At 41.3% G+C, this 13,928-nt stretch overlaps 1 protein-coding gene across 3 annotated transcripts in view; it reads left to right on the top strand.

Moving 5' to 3' along the window:
- Positions 1–13,928, top strand: part of lrig1.S (leucine-rich repeats and immunoglobulin like domains 1 S homeolog) — an 85,700-nt gene that overhangs the window by 22,519 nt on the left and 49,253 nt on the right. For all 3 annotated transcript variants that reach the window (XM_018261491.2, XM_041561775.1, XM_041561776.1), the window contains exon 2: positions 9,125–9,196. In XM_018261491.2, coding sequence (XP_018116980.1) covers positions 9,125–9,196 — 72 coding nt within the window. The remainder of the gene's footprint in view (positions 1–9,124; positions 9,197–13,928) is intronic.

Raw genomic sequence — 13,928 nt, forward strand, 5'->3', positions numbered from 1 at the left:
CCTAAGTTTGCTCATAGTCTGTACAGAGAGATCCCATAAAACTATGGCAGCATAGGTATTCCCCTGTACTAAGCACAATTCAGCAGGAACAGTCCCCTAAGTTTGCTCATAGTCTGTACAGAGAAAGACTATGTCAGCCTAGGTGTTTCCAGTACTAAGCACTATTTAGCAGGACAACATAACCTCAAAGTTATGCCTCCCCTTTTTTTAAAATTATCTGCAAGAATGTTCCAGCCTATGAGAAGCGGTAATATTTCCCCTTTAAACAGGTGCCCAAATATAGCCAGCAGTATAAGGCTCTAAGTGCATGCAGCTGATGGCATTGCCGTTCCTCACATTCACTGGGAAACCTGTCTCCATGTTCTCTGTGTAAACAAACATTCCCCCAAACCACAAATTGCTTGGCCCGGGGAGACGCTCGCAGTTCCTCTCTAATCTTTTGGCGTTTCCAGCTTTCTTGGAAATGTTTCCCTTCCTGACCCCACTCATGTCGGCTTCACGTTGCCCATAAACTTATGGGGAGGAATAATAACTTTACAGCCAATGAAATGTTTTAATTTTTTTATTTATTTGTTTAACACAAAACTGTGGGCGCGTGTCCCCTTTAATTTCCCTTGGATCCTGCAAGTGCCTCTAAACCAACATGATGTTGTTTATGGGAAATTATAAGTAAGTTAAATCAGTAAATGGGCTGATTTTCTAACATAGGTGTGAAATTCTATCAGTGCAGTTATCCATAGCAGCCAATCAGATTTTGCTTTCATTAACCAACTTATATGTTGCTGATATTTGATTGGTTGTTACAAGCGGTATACTTGGTCAAACACAGGCTGAAAGAAAGCTGCAAACTCAACCCCTCCTTACCAAGTCGGGGCCTTTTCTAGGTACTACCTGATCAATATATGGCCAAGAAAAACTATAAAACCATAAAACTATGGCAGCATAGGTATTCCCCAGTACTAAGCACAATTCAGCAGGAACCGCCCCTATTTTTGCTCATAGTCTGTACAGAGAGATCCCATAAAACTATGGCAGCATAGGTATTCACCTGTACTAAGCACAATTCAGCAGGAACAGTCCCCTAAGTTTGCTCATAGTCTGTACAGAGAGATCCCATAAAACTATGGCAGCATAGGTATTCCCCTGTACTAAGCACAATTCAGCAGGAACAGTCCCCTAAGTTTGCTCATAGTCTGCACAGAGAGATCCCATAAAACTATGGCAGCATAGGTATTCCCCTGTACTAAGCACAATTCAGCAGGAACAGTCCCTATTTTTGCTCATAGTCTGTACAGAGAGATCCCATAAAACTATGGCAGCATAGGTATTCCCCTGTACTAAGCACAATTCAGCAGGAACAGCCCCTATTTTTGCTCATAGTCTGCACAGAGAGATCCCATAAAACTATGGCAGCATAGGTATTCCCTGTACTAAGCACAATTCAGCAGGAACAGTCCCCTAAGTTTGCTCATAGTCTGTACAGAGAAAGACTATGGCAGCCTAGGTGTTTCCAGTACTAAGCACAATTCAGCAGGAACAGCTCCCTATGTTTGCTCAAGTCTGTACAGAGAGATCCCATAAAACTATGGCAGCATATGCAAATTAGGATTCTGATGCTTTTTCGGCCGAATCTTTTGTGAAGGATACGTCCAGCCATTGATACAGTCATCTCCCATCATGCCTCAATATGCTCCCAGTATATTTCCATCCAAATGGGCCAATGACATCATATTGTAACTAGCCAAGCAAGCAGGTGTGTATGCCCATGCCATTGCCCACCATTGCCTATTACGTATCTCAGTATTGGTTTGGCCTTTCCCTTTTTGTTTCTTGAAACATTTTTTTACTTTCTAGAAGGTAAATAGGGAGGGTCCTTTCATACAACTACCTGCCCTCGAGTCTGTTTATCTTCTGCTAATAATGCACATTCATCCTTACAATATTCTCCTTTGTTTATTTCTACTTCAGAAACACAGGGCTGCATTGTGCTTGCAGCAATCCCCCCGGCAGTCTATCACGTTCTTTTGCTTTGTTGCACCGTTGTGCTATGCAAAGATTGCTGCTGTTTGCTTTATATTTGTCAGATATGAGGGAAACTGTCACAGGTGTAGGTCAAGCGGGAAGTCGAGATGAAAGAGACGGAGAGAAAAGCCGAAGGTAAATGTGTAAATGGGGCTCATTATTCTGGTCAGGTTTTAGTTTATGCAATCACTGTTGCACTGCCTTGGATAAATATTGACAGCAGAGATCTTGGCAAGCGTAGCTTTTGTTATCCGCCCTTGGAAATAAAAGTGCTTTTGGCATTTCCCTGCTGAGTTTAGGCCTGGAACAAGTCGGTGCAGGTGGAGTGGATATTGGAGCAGGTCGTCCGTAACTGTCCCGTGTTTGAGTTTTGGTGCCATGTTGCCCTCCCACGGAGACTAGTCATGCAAACTGCACCACAACGACTGCTCAGGTGTGAGGTCTTGGCTGCCGGTGGGGCTGAACTATAACTTCAGAGCAGGGTTAGTTAATTTATAACCAGCTGTTGGGGCATGTCATTCCCAGATGGGTCCAGACAGAAGAGTAACCATCCATGAACAGTAGTGATGAGCGAATCTGTCCTGTTTTGCTTCGCCGAAAAAATTTGCGAAAAAGCGAAATTTCACAATACGACTTGAAGTCAATGGGCATTTTTACGCGCACGACAATTCTTCTCGCTCCAAATTCATTAGTCAATGGGTGTTTTTTTTATGCCGACTTTTTTATCCTAATGCATTAAAGGCAATGGGCGTTTTTTTCTGCCAATTCTTCTCGCTCAAATTCATTAGTCAATGGGCATTTTTCCTTACGGTGACTTTTTTGTCCTAATGCATTAAAGGCAATGGGCGTTTTTTCTTCTGCCAATTCTTCTCGTCCAAATTCATTAGTCAATGGGCATTTTTCCTTACGGTGACTTTTTTGTCCTAATGCATTAAAGACAATGCCCGTTTTTTCTTACGGTTACTTTTTTGCATTAAAGTCAATGGCTGTTTTTTCTTCATCCATGGCTGGCGAATAAATTTGCTCGTCACTAATGAAGAGTAACCATGGACTATATCAGGTAAATGTCGTCAGCTAGACCCCTATGAAGATATATTTATTGAATGTTGGCTATTGAAGTGCGTTGACCCATTGACTAGTAGTAGAGCTAAAGCCCTTGTCCTACAGAGTACGTTTGGGCAGGTTATGTGTCTTGCTGATAGACAAGGGGGTTTGTGATTTCCATAGATCTTGGTATCATCACTTTTTCTAATTGTAATGTGAGTTTAACATCCATCGAGACCTCCTTTTCACCAGCAGGTTGGGACTCTGACCTTGAATGAGACATCTGCTGAATTCCTTGATCATTCAGTGATAAAAGCAATGAGCCCACCGTTAGGATCAGGGTCTAAGGTTTCGCCGAGAGCAGCTTTGTTGTAAACCACAGTCTCAACGAATAACCTTGATTGCATTTAATTAGCTGCCACCTGCTCCTAAAGGCATAGCTTAATGGTGATGTCTTTAGTGTATGGAATTAGAGAGAAAGGCTTGGGATTGTGTGTTGTCAAACATCTGCCTCTTTAGCGATGCAATCAGTCTAAACAGCGCAAATGACTCTTTGCATCCAACGAACAGCCTGTGAGTAGGAATAAAGTGCTTTTAGGTAATACACACTGTTGGTGCTTCTGTGGACTGGACCATACTATTCTTACATCTCTTGAGTATGGTCAAGAAAGTTGTATTTACATAAAGATCTAGATATGTATGTTTGTATAGTTAGTGCAATTTGTGTGTAGTTGCTGATAAATGTATGGCCAATTGCTTCAGAAATCTAATAGAACATGTGGCTCCATCTGAGCTAAAGGGGTATAGTAGGGAGAGATGGTGCCTACAGTAACAGTGGGATAATAGTCTCTGGGAAGGGAGTGTGACTGTGGGATAGCAGGTATAGTAGGGAGTGCTGGTGTCTATAGTAACAGTGGATAATAGTCTCTGGGAAGGGAGTATGACTGTGGGATAGCAGGTATAGTAGGGAGAGATGGTGTCTATAGTAACAGTGGATAATAGTCTCTGGGAAGGGAGTGTGACTGTGGGATAACAGGTATAGTAGGGAGAGATGGTGCCTATAGTAACAGTGGAGATAATAGTCTCTGGGAAGGGAGTGTGACTGAGGGATAGCAGGTATAGTAGGGAGAGATGGTGCCTATAGTAACAGTGGATAATAGTCTCTGGGAAGGGAGTGTGACTGTGGGATAGCAGGTATAGTAGGGAGAGATGGTGTCTATAGTAACAGTGGATAATAGTCTCTGGGAAGGGAGTGTGACTGTGGGATAGCAGGTATAGTAGGGAGAGATGGTGTCTATAGTAACAGTGGATAATAGTCTCTGGGAAGGGAGTGTGACTGTGGGATAGCAGGTATAGTAGGGAGAGATGGTGCCTATAGTAACAGTGGATAATAGTCTCTGGGAAGGGAGTGTGACTGTGGGATAGCAGGTATAGTAGGGAGAGATGGTGCCTATAGTAACAGTGGATAATAGTCTCTGGGAAGGGAGTGTGACTGTGGGATAGCAGGTATAGTAGGGAGAGATGGTGTCTATAGTAACAGTGGGATAATAGTCTCTGGGAAGGGAGTGTGACTGTGGGATAGCAGGTATAGTAGGGAGAGATGGTACCTATAGTAATAATGGATAATAGTCTCTGGGAAGGGAGTGTGACTGTGGGATAGCAGGTATAGTAGGGAGAGATGGTACCTATAGTAATAATGGATAATAGTCTCTGGGAAGGGAGTGTGACTGTGGGATAGCAGGTATAGTAGGGAGGGATGGTGTCTATAGTAACAGTGGGATAATAGTCTCTAGGAAGGGAGTGTGACTGTGGGATAGCAGGTATAGTAGGGAGTGATGGTGCCTGTCGTAGCAGTAGAGTAGTAGTATCAGAGTTCCCAGTTTGTAGTTCTTCAGTTCTCTGCTGTCATTGGTTTTTTGGAGTACAGTTCAACAGCAGCTGAAAGGCCACACCTATAGATGACCGTGCTTTTATATTAAAGGGGACCCATCACCCAAAAAAAATATTAAAAATCCTATTTTATCACATTAGTCAAGCAAAATGAACTTTAATTACATGATATAAATTATTTGAATCCTTTTACCATCAGTCTGGGAATTCATAATTATAACAAGTAGGCAGGAGTCATTTTGTGGACACTGTTATTAAGACAAGCCTTGTATCATCTCAGAATCTTGTTTGTGCACCAGAATGGGGTCCTGATGTCCATCCCCATGTCCTGGCTACACAATTAAATCATGAAGAGAACGGGGGAATGTGGGGAGAGCAGTGACATGTAGGAAGTGCTGAATGGAAAGTGAAAGTAATTGCCTAAGGCATAGAGGAGGGGCAGACAATATTTGATTGACAGCTGAGATTTTTAAATGCGTTTACAACAGCTATGAATGCTTTAATAAAAAATAGAAATTGGGTTTCTTGTTTAATTTGAAAAGGGCTTTTATTATACAGCTTTTTGTGTCTGGGTAACAGATCCACTTTAAGTAATAGAACAGTCTGTACTTTCAAGAAAAAGTTATTTTGTACTGAAAACCCATGAACCCGCCAGTAACACAGTGGAATCATGTGATGGCTTGGGGTAAAGTTGGTGAATCTAATTTTACCTTGTGACTTTACTAAACAGATCTGCCAGTTAAAATACACAGAGATTTAATTCGAAGGGAAAGTCTTTTATTTCTTTAAAGTCAGGTGTCTTTGTAGTTTCCTAGTTGAGAGTTAAATAAAGCTCCTTTTAAATTGCCTCTGCCCCAAGGTGTGTCGGCTTGATATGTAAGTCTGTTATTCTTCATACATTGAATGGGTTTGTATACCTGCAGCCCTAGCATCAGCCTTGCAGAGCTCACACTCTACAGTGAAGAAGACGGTACCATTTGGGTTTCCTAAGGACAAACATTAGATTTATTTGTATTTCCTTCCCTGCGCCCATCTGTTTTCTGTTGTTTGTATCAGAAATCAGAGCGTTCCAAGAATATTATTTTTTAATTAATTCCAACATGACCAGATTTATTCGCCACATTATTTCCTTTTATAGTCATTCGGATTGAGGAATATGGCAGCAAAATTTGACGTCCTGCTGTCTTCATAGCGACATATAAAAAGGCAGCTGGCTGGGAAACAAGCGACTGTTAAGATCAACTAAATGTGGATGGGACAAAGTTTGGCTCCAATTCTGTAGAGTTTTCTAATTTGTGTTCACGAGTTTCTTGGTTGCGTATTTGAGGGGCTGCCATATTGTTTGCCACCATCAGTTGATTCCATCATTGTGCTGTTCCCTTGCTGTAATATAGAGTGTAGGCATTATCAGCAGAGAAGGTCCAGAAGAAAGAAGGTGTAATGCAAATGATGGATTTAGCTTTTCTTATTGGCTAAGGAAGGGACACAACTATAGAAATTCCAATGAGCCCATATACAGTGGTATTGGACCAACTGGGGTATTTCTATATATGGAGAGCCCATCAAGCAATCTTTGAATGCCATTGGGTTGTAGCTGATGTGACCAGATTCCCATTCTAGTTAGCCAATGTATCCTAGTGGTGCATGCAGGGAGCATGGCAAGAAGTTGCTCCTTCTTTTTTTTTTAGAGAAGAGATCCCCAAATTGGAGATGTCCCAAACTGTTTTGGACCATAGAAGTGGTTGGTTGGTAGACCCAACCTGAAATCTTGTTAGAGAGATGGTTGGTGCCATTGCCTTTGTACTCCTGAAAGCCCAGCTTAAAGGGACACTGTCATGGGAAAAAAATTTTTTTTCAAAATGAATCAGTTAATAGTGCTGCTCCAGCAGAATTCTGCACTGAAATCCATTTCTCAAAAGAGCAAACAGATTTTTTTATATTCAATTTTGAAATCTGACATGGGGCTAGACATTTTGTCAATTTCCCAGCTGCCCCAAGTCATGTGACTTGTGCTCTGATAAAATTCAATCACTCTTTACTGCTGTACTGCAAGTTGGAGTGATATCACCCCCTCCCTTTTCCCCCCCAGCAGCCAAACAAAAGAATAATGGGAAGGTAACCAGATAACCGCTCCATAACACAAGATAACAGCTGCCTGGTAGATCTGCCCCTGGTCATGTGACGTGTGCCTGCACTTTAGGAGAGAAATGCTTTCTGGCAGGCTGCTGTTTTTCCTTCTCAATGTAACTGAATGTGTCTCAGTGGGACATGGGTTTTTACTATTGAGTGCTGTTCTCAGATCTACCAGGCAGCTGTTATCTTGTGTTATGGAGCGGTTATCTGGTTACCTTCCCATTATTCTTTTGTTTGGCTGCTGGGGGGGAAAAGGGAGGGGGTGATATCACTCCAACTTGCAGTACAGCAGTAAAGAGTGATTGAATTTTATCAGAGCACAAGTCACATGACTTGGGGCAGCTGGGAAATTGACAATATGTCTAGCCCCATGTCAGATTTCAAAATTGAATATAAAAAAATCTGTTTGCTCTTTTGAGAAATGGATTTCAGTGTATAATTCTGCTGGAGCAGCACTATTAACTGATTAATTTTGAAAAAAATGTTTTTTCCCATGACAGGATCCCTTTAAAGGTCAGTTGGCGTAAAGACCTAGTTTCTGCCCTGATAATCCTTGGAACTATAGCTAAATTGCGAAATGTGTAACCTTGTCACAAGCTAAATGTAAGACCTCAAAATGGGGCTTCAACCTAAAAAGGAATAGATCTCGAAGTGGGACTTCAACCTCAAAAGGGATAGACCTCAAAGTGGGGCTTCAACCCAAAAAGGGATCGATCTCAAAGCGGTATTTCAACCCAAAAAGGTTTAGATCTCAAAGTGGCGCTTCAACCCAAAAAGGGATAGATCTCTTAGCTGGGCTTCAATCCAAAATGAATAGATCTCAAAGTGGGGCTTCAACCCAAAAACAAATAGATCTCAAAGTGGGGCTTCAACCCAAAAAGGGATAGATCTCATAGTGGGGCTTCAACACAAAAAAGGCTTTGTCAACCACCACTTTAGAACCACACAGGTGGCTCCCAGCTCTGGTCAGTCATCCAGATGCTGCGCATTCGGGTGGGGCATATACACCCATCTAAATTGTGCAGTATATGGATGAGTGGCAAGTGTTGGGGTGCCCTGTATAACTGGCCCTTGTGTGTGTTCCCCGTTGATTTCCATACTTATCTGATCCCCGAGCACTTGATTTAAGTTATTATGCAGATATTCTATTTATCCATTTAGGTTCCCTCACTGGAATTTAAACGAGCCCTGGCACTTGTAGCCTTACCTCATTGTGTGGTTAACCGGTAATGTTATCTATGCCCACAAATTGCATTTATTTTTATTTGTGCGACCAAATGAGGCTCGGATTTTGGAAGGGACGTCAATCTCAATTTGGCAGGATGCACTTCTAGAATGATATCGTCTCGTCGGCAATGAATAAAAAGTGTCTGGCGAGCTTGGTTTTACTTTGTGCCGCAGATCATTTATGCTGATTAAGGTGCCGAAAGTTGGAAAGTGGCCAAGGGTATAACAATGGCATGAATCATATGTTATTATTGCTGTTGGGAATGATTAACTTACATGAGCTTGCAATCTAATTTGAATGGAATAAATGTTCCTTGTAATAGGGTTATCCAGGGAGTGCCGGTCTTCTTATTCAGTTGTCTGAGCATGTTGTTGTGTTAAAATTAAAACCTGGGGGCCCTTAAGCATTGGATTTTGTTGGATACCAAGTGGGCTTTATAAATTCCACAGGGACTTTAATTTGGCTTCTTTGGACATTTAAAATTGAATTTTAGGGCTAATATCTCATTAACCGCCTGGAAACCGTTCAGGGACTGATGACTTTGCGGGTCTCTAAATGGTTTAAGGTCGATTTGTTACTTTTTGTTGCTCTTGAAATGAAATCGAAACGAACGCAGAGGGAACGCAGTTTCCTTTACTGATCTGATTACGATGGAGTAGAATCTGCGTGTTTTGGCCCCTTTAAATGGTCCTTTCCTGACGGCTAAGTGCTGGGGGAGAGGAGCAAATGGTTCCCCCCGTGCCGTGAGGAATAATAAAGCTCATCCAACCGGCCAACTCATTCTCTCCCCTTTTGTCTTTGTCACAGAAACCTGAGCTCCAACAAACTGAAGGAGATCGATCCGGCCGCCTTCGCCCAGCTCCAGGAACTCAAGGAAGTGTAAGTGATTTTTTTGGGGGGGGGGAATTTCTGGGGAGGAATATCGGAAACCAGATGAGACCTCCCATGAGGATCACTGGTTTTATTTACAGCTGAGATTAAAGCAAAGTCTGCTTCTTTGTCCGCTGCATTGAACTATAAGAAAAACTCCATACAATTGGGGGACTAAAGGGGAAAGAAATGAAAAAGAGAATAAAAGGTTCAGTTTGGTATAAGAATATTCTGTAACGGGCATTTTCAAGGTCAGGCAGAAACAAACCATTGGCCCTATAACAACAGAGGGGCCACTTTGGCAGGGGGTGTAGATAATAGTCTGAAATGGGTTATTCACCTTAAAATTAACTTTAAGGGGCAGAGTTATCAAGGGTCGAATTTCGAAGTACAAAAAACTTCGAAATTCGACCATCGAATTAAAAAACTTCGAATTCCAATATCGAATTCTAATTTTTTTCAACAAATTTTGGCAATCCTGCGGTCGAATAAAAATCGTTCCATCGAATGATTAAATTGTTCACAATTCAAACGATTTCTAGTGATCGATTGAAGGATTTCTATTCGACCAAAAAAAACGTAGAAAAGTGCTCTGGAAGGTCCCCATAGGCTAACATTGCACTTCGATAGCTTTAATTTGGAGAAGTATGAAGTCGAAGTTTTTTTTTTAAAGAGACAGTACTTTGATTATCGAATAGTCGAACAATTTTTAGTTCGAATTGAAGTCAGATGGTCGAATATAGCCTATTCGATGGTCGAAGTACCCAAAAATTCGAAATTCTAAGTTTTTGAAATTCGAACATTCACTCAAGCTTATTAAATCTGCCCCATAATGTATATAGTGTAATGTAGAAAGGGATATTCAGATACAGTTTGCAATTGGTTTTAATTTTTTATTATTTGTGGTTTTTGAGCGATTTCTATTCAGAAGCTCTCAATTTTGCAATTCCAGCAGTCTAGTTGCTAGGGTCTAAATTACCTTAGCAACCATGCATTGATTTGAATAAGAGACTGGAATATGAATAGGAGAGGCCTGAATAGAAAGAGGAGTAATGAAAAGTAGCAATAACAATACACGTGTAGCCTTACAGAGCCTTTGTTTTTTTTAGATGGGGGTCAGTGACCCCCGTTTAAAAAACTATAAAAAATAAATAAAGACGGCCAGTTGAAAAGTTGCTTAGAACTGGCCATTCTATAACATACTAAAAGTTTACTGAATTTAAGAATTTATTCAGTCTTGCACCCCACCCCAAAGCCTGGCCATTGAGATTCCTTATATCAGTTTTATAGACATAGCTTCATCATTATCACTCTGTTCCCAAAGCATCTTCCGGAGTCCTACTTTGCAACACCCTTGCGGGATCATTTGTATAAGAGGTTTTACTTCCCCTTTACAGAAACGTATAGAACAGGAGTGCATCCCTACTGAAAGGCCGACAGTAGCCGCATTATCTTCCCTGTACCTGTCACAGCCGTTTAAAGGACCAGTAATATCAAAATTCGTGAAATTCGTGAAACTTTAAAATCCCAAAGTCTTTATTAAGAAATAACTTCAGAAAGCGATCAGGCGATCCATTGTGCGGCGCTCTATTTCTCCTTACTTATAGGAGATAGCCAGGGTGGAGAAATCGAGCGCCGCACAATGGATCGTCTCCGTGTCGCGTTTTCTGAAGAGGAGCGCAAGCGGAGTTTCGATAAGTTATTTCTTAATAAAGGCTGTGCGATTTAAAAGTTTCATTTGTCTTGGTGTTTTTTTTTTAAAATGTATACTAACAAATTTTTTAAAAAAATTTTTTTGATGTTACTTTAACATGTAAAATTATATTCTTTGGGGGGATTTTTTTTTTTTTTCTCTAATCGACATCTTCACCTAAATCAGCACTTTGGAGGCTCAGTTAGTGGTATTGTGTTCACGGTTATGTTTTTAATTTGCTTTCAATCCCCGGCCACTTTTTTCACATCCTAAGAAAACACAGGGAAGTCTTGAGTAAGGAAAAAACAATTATTTTGAAGTTAAGAAGAAAAAGCTAATTTTTTGTTCTGAGGTTGGGATTAGCAGGTAATTGCTTCAGCATGGTGCAAAGGCAAAAGCCAAGGAACAGGGTGGCCCTGTGTATGTACAAAGTGCTGGGGCCATTGTAATTGAATAGCTCACCCCACAATGGCTTTTTTTAGGGAGATAATACATTACAAAGAATAGGCTTTGTGTTTCTGCACTGAATCAACTCTCACAAAATCCATTGATAATCCACACTTTGTTAAAGGGACACTATGCCTTTAAATTAACTTTTCATATCTTGACGGAAGTAATATAAGGAAATTTAAGGCCGGTTTTGCATGTTGTTTTTCTTTCTTGTAATGTTTTGCAGTTATAGGATCTGTGCAGCCACTGGGACATAATGCTTTGTTATACAGATAGCTACATAGTTACATAGTTAAATCAGATTGAAAAAAGACAAAGTCCATCAAGTTCAACCCCTCCAAATGAAAACCCAGCCCCATACACACACCCCTCCCTACTTTCACATAAATTCTATATACCCATACCTATACTAACTATAGAGTTTAGTATCACAATAGCCTTTGTATTATGTTTGTCCAAGAAATCATCCAAGTCCCTCTTCTAGTCATTAACTGAATCAGCATCACAACATCACCCGGCAGTGCATTCCCCAACCTCACTGTCCTGACTGTGATGAACCCCCTACGTTGCTTCAAATGAAAGTTCTTTTCTTCTAGTCTAAAGGGGAGGCCTCTGGTACGTGATTCACTTTATGGGTAAAAGGTCCCCTGTTATTTGTCTACAATGTCCTCTAATGTACTTGTAAAGTCTAATCATGTCCCCTCACAAGCGCCTTTTTTCCAGAGAAAACCCCAACCTTGTCAGTCTCCCCTCATAATTTAACTCTTCCCTCCCTCTAACCAGTTTAGTTGCACTTAGTCTCTGCACTCTCTCCAGCTCATTTATATCTCTCTTAAGGACTGGAGTCCAAAACTGAACCACATACTCCAGATGAGGCCTCACCAGGGACCTATAAAGAGGCATAATTATGTTTTCATCCCTTGAGTTAATGCCCTTTTTTATGCAAGACAGAACTTTATTTGCTTTAGTAGCCACAGAATGACACTGCCCAGAATTAGACAACGTGTTATCTACAAAAACCCCTAGATCCTTCTCATTTAAGGAAACTCCCAACACACTGCCATTTAGTGTATAACTTGCATTTATATTATTTTTGCCAAAGTGCATAACCTGCATTTATCAACATTGAACCTCATTTTCCAGTTTGCTGCCCAGTTTTCCAGTTTAGACAAATCACTGTGCAAAGTGGCAGCATCCTGCATGGAACCTATAGTTCTGCACAATTTAGTCTCATCTGCACAAATAGAAACAGTACTTTCAATGGCCACCTCCAGGTCATTAATAAACAAGTTGAAAAGCAAAGGACCTAGTACAGAGCCCTGCGGTACTCCACTAACAACACTGGTCCAATTAGAAAATGTTCCATTTACCACCACTCTTTGTAGTCTATCTTTTAGCCAGTTCTCTATCCAGGTACAAATACTAAGTTCCAGGCCAACATTCCTTAATTTAACCAGTAACCTTCTGTGTGGCACTGTATCAAATGCTTTAGCAAAGTCTAAGTAAAGGATCCCATACCTGTAGAAGTCTATGGCAGCTGAGCTAGAATCTCAGCTGCCATAAAGCAGGACAGGACTGCTGCTTACAATGGGGATCAGATGGGATCTGTGCAGCCACTGGGACAGAATGTTCTGTAATACAGATAGCTAGAATCTCAGCTGCCATAAAGCAGGACAGGACTGCTGCTTACAATGGGGATCAGATAGGATCTGTGCACCCACTGGGACAGAATGCTCTGTTATACAGATAGCTAGAATCTCAGCTGCCATAAAGCAGGACAGGACTGCTGCTTACAATGGGGATCAGATAGGATCTGTGCAGCCACTGGGACAGAATGTTGTGTTATACAGATAGCTAGAATCTCAGCTGCCATAAAGCAGGACAGGACTGCTGCTTACAATGGGGATCAGATAGGATCTGTGCAGCCACTGGGATAGAATGCTCTGTTATACAGATAGCTAGAATCTCAGCTGCCATAAAGCAGGACAGGACTGCTGCTTACAGTGGGGATCAGATAGGATCTGTGCAGCCACTGGGACAGAATGTTCTGTTATACAGATAGCTAGAATCTCAGCTGCCATAAAGCAGGACAGGACTGCTGCTTCCAATGGGGATCAGATAGGATCTGTGCAGCCACTGGGATAGAATGCTCTGTTATACAGATATCTTTTATTTAGTGGAATAGTACAGCTTGGACTAGTTGTTTTAACCCCGTGTGAAAGTCATAGATTGCACTCCGACCATCTAACACCTTTATTCAATAAAACTCATTATTGACGTATTATTGGCTACAAATTATTCTGCCCTTTAATCCATGAGAACCTTAAAGGGCAGGTGTGGGATTACCTTTCATTTCCCATATGGGGGGATCATTGGAAACACATGAGCCGTTTCTTTATCTCAAGAGAAGAATTTGTTCCTGAACAACAAAGAGAGGCCTGCGAGGAGGAGCGGGGTCACCATGTGGTGTTTGAAGGCTCCCTGCGCCCATCTGTAGGTGCCGCGACTTGATGAAACAGTTCAAATAGGGGTTATAATCGCTTTGATTTTCGCTCCAGAATTCAATAATTTCTTTTACTTTCCAAACTCAGCAGCAGC

The sequence above is a fragment of the Xenopus laevis genome, chromosome 4S (genome assembly GCF_017654675.1).
Source record: "Xenopus laevis strain J_2021 chromosome 4S, Xenopus_laevis_v10.1, whole genome shotgun sequence".
Taxonomy (NCBI): domain Eukaryota; kingdom Metazoa; phylum Chordata; class Amphibia; order Anura; family Pipidae; genus Xenopus; species Xenopus laevis.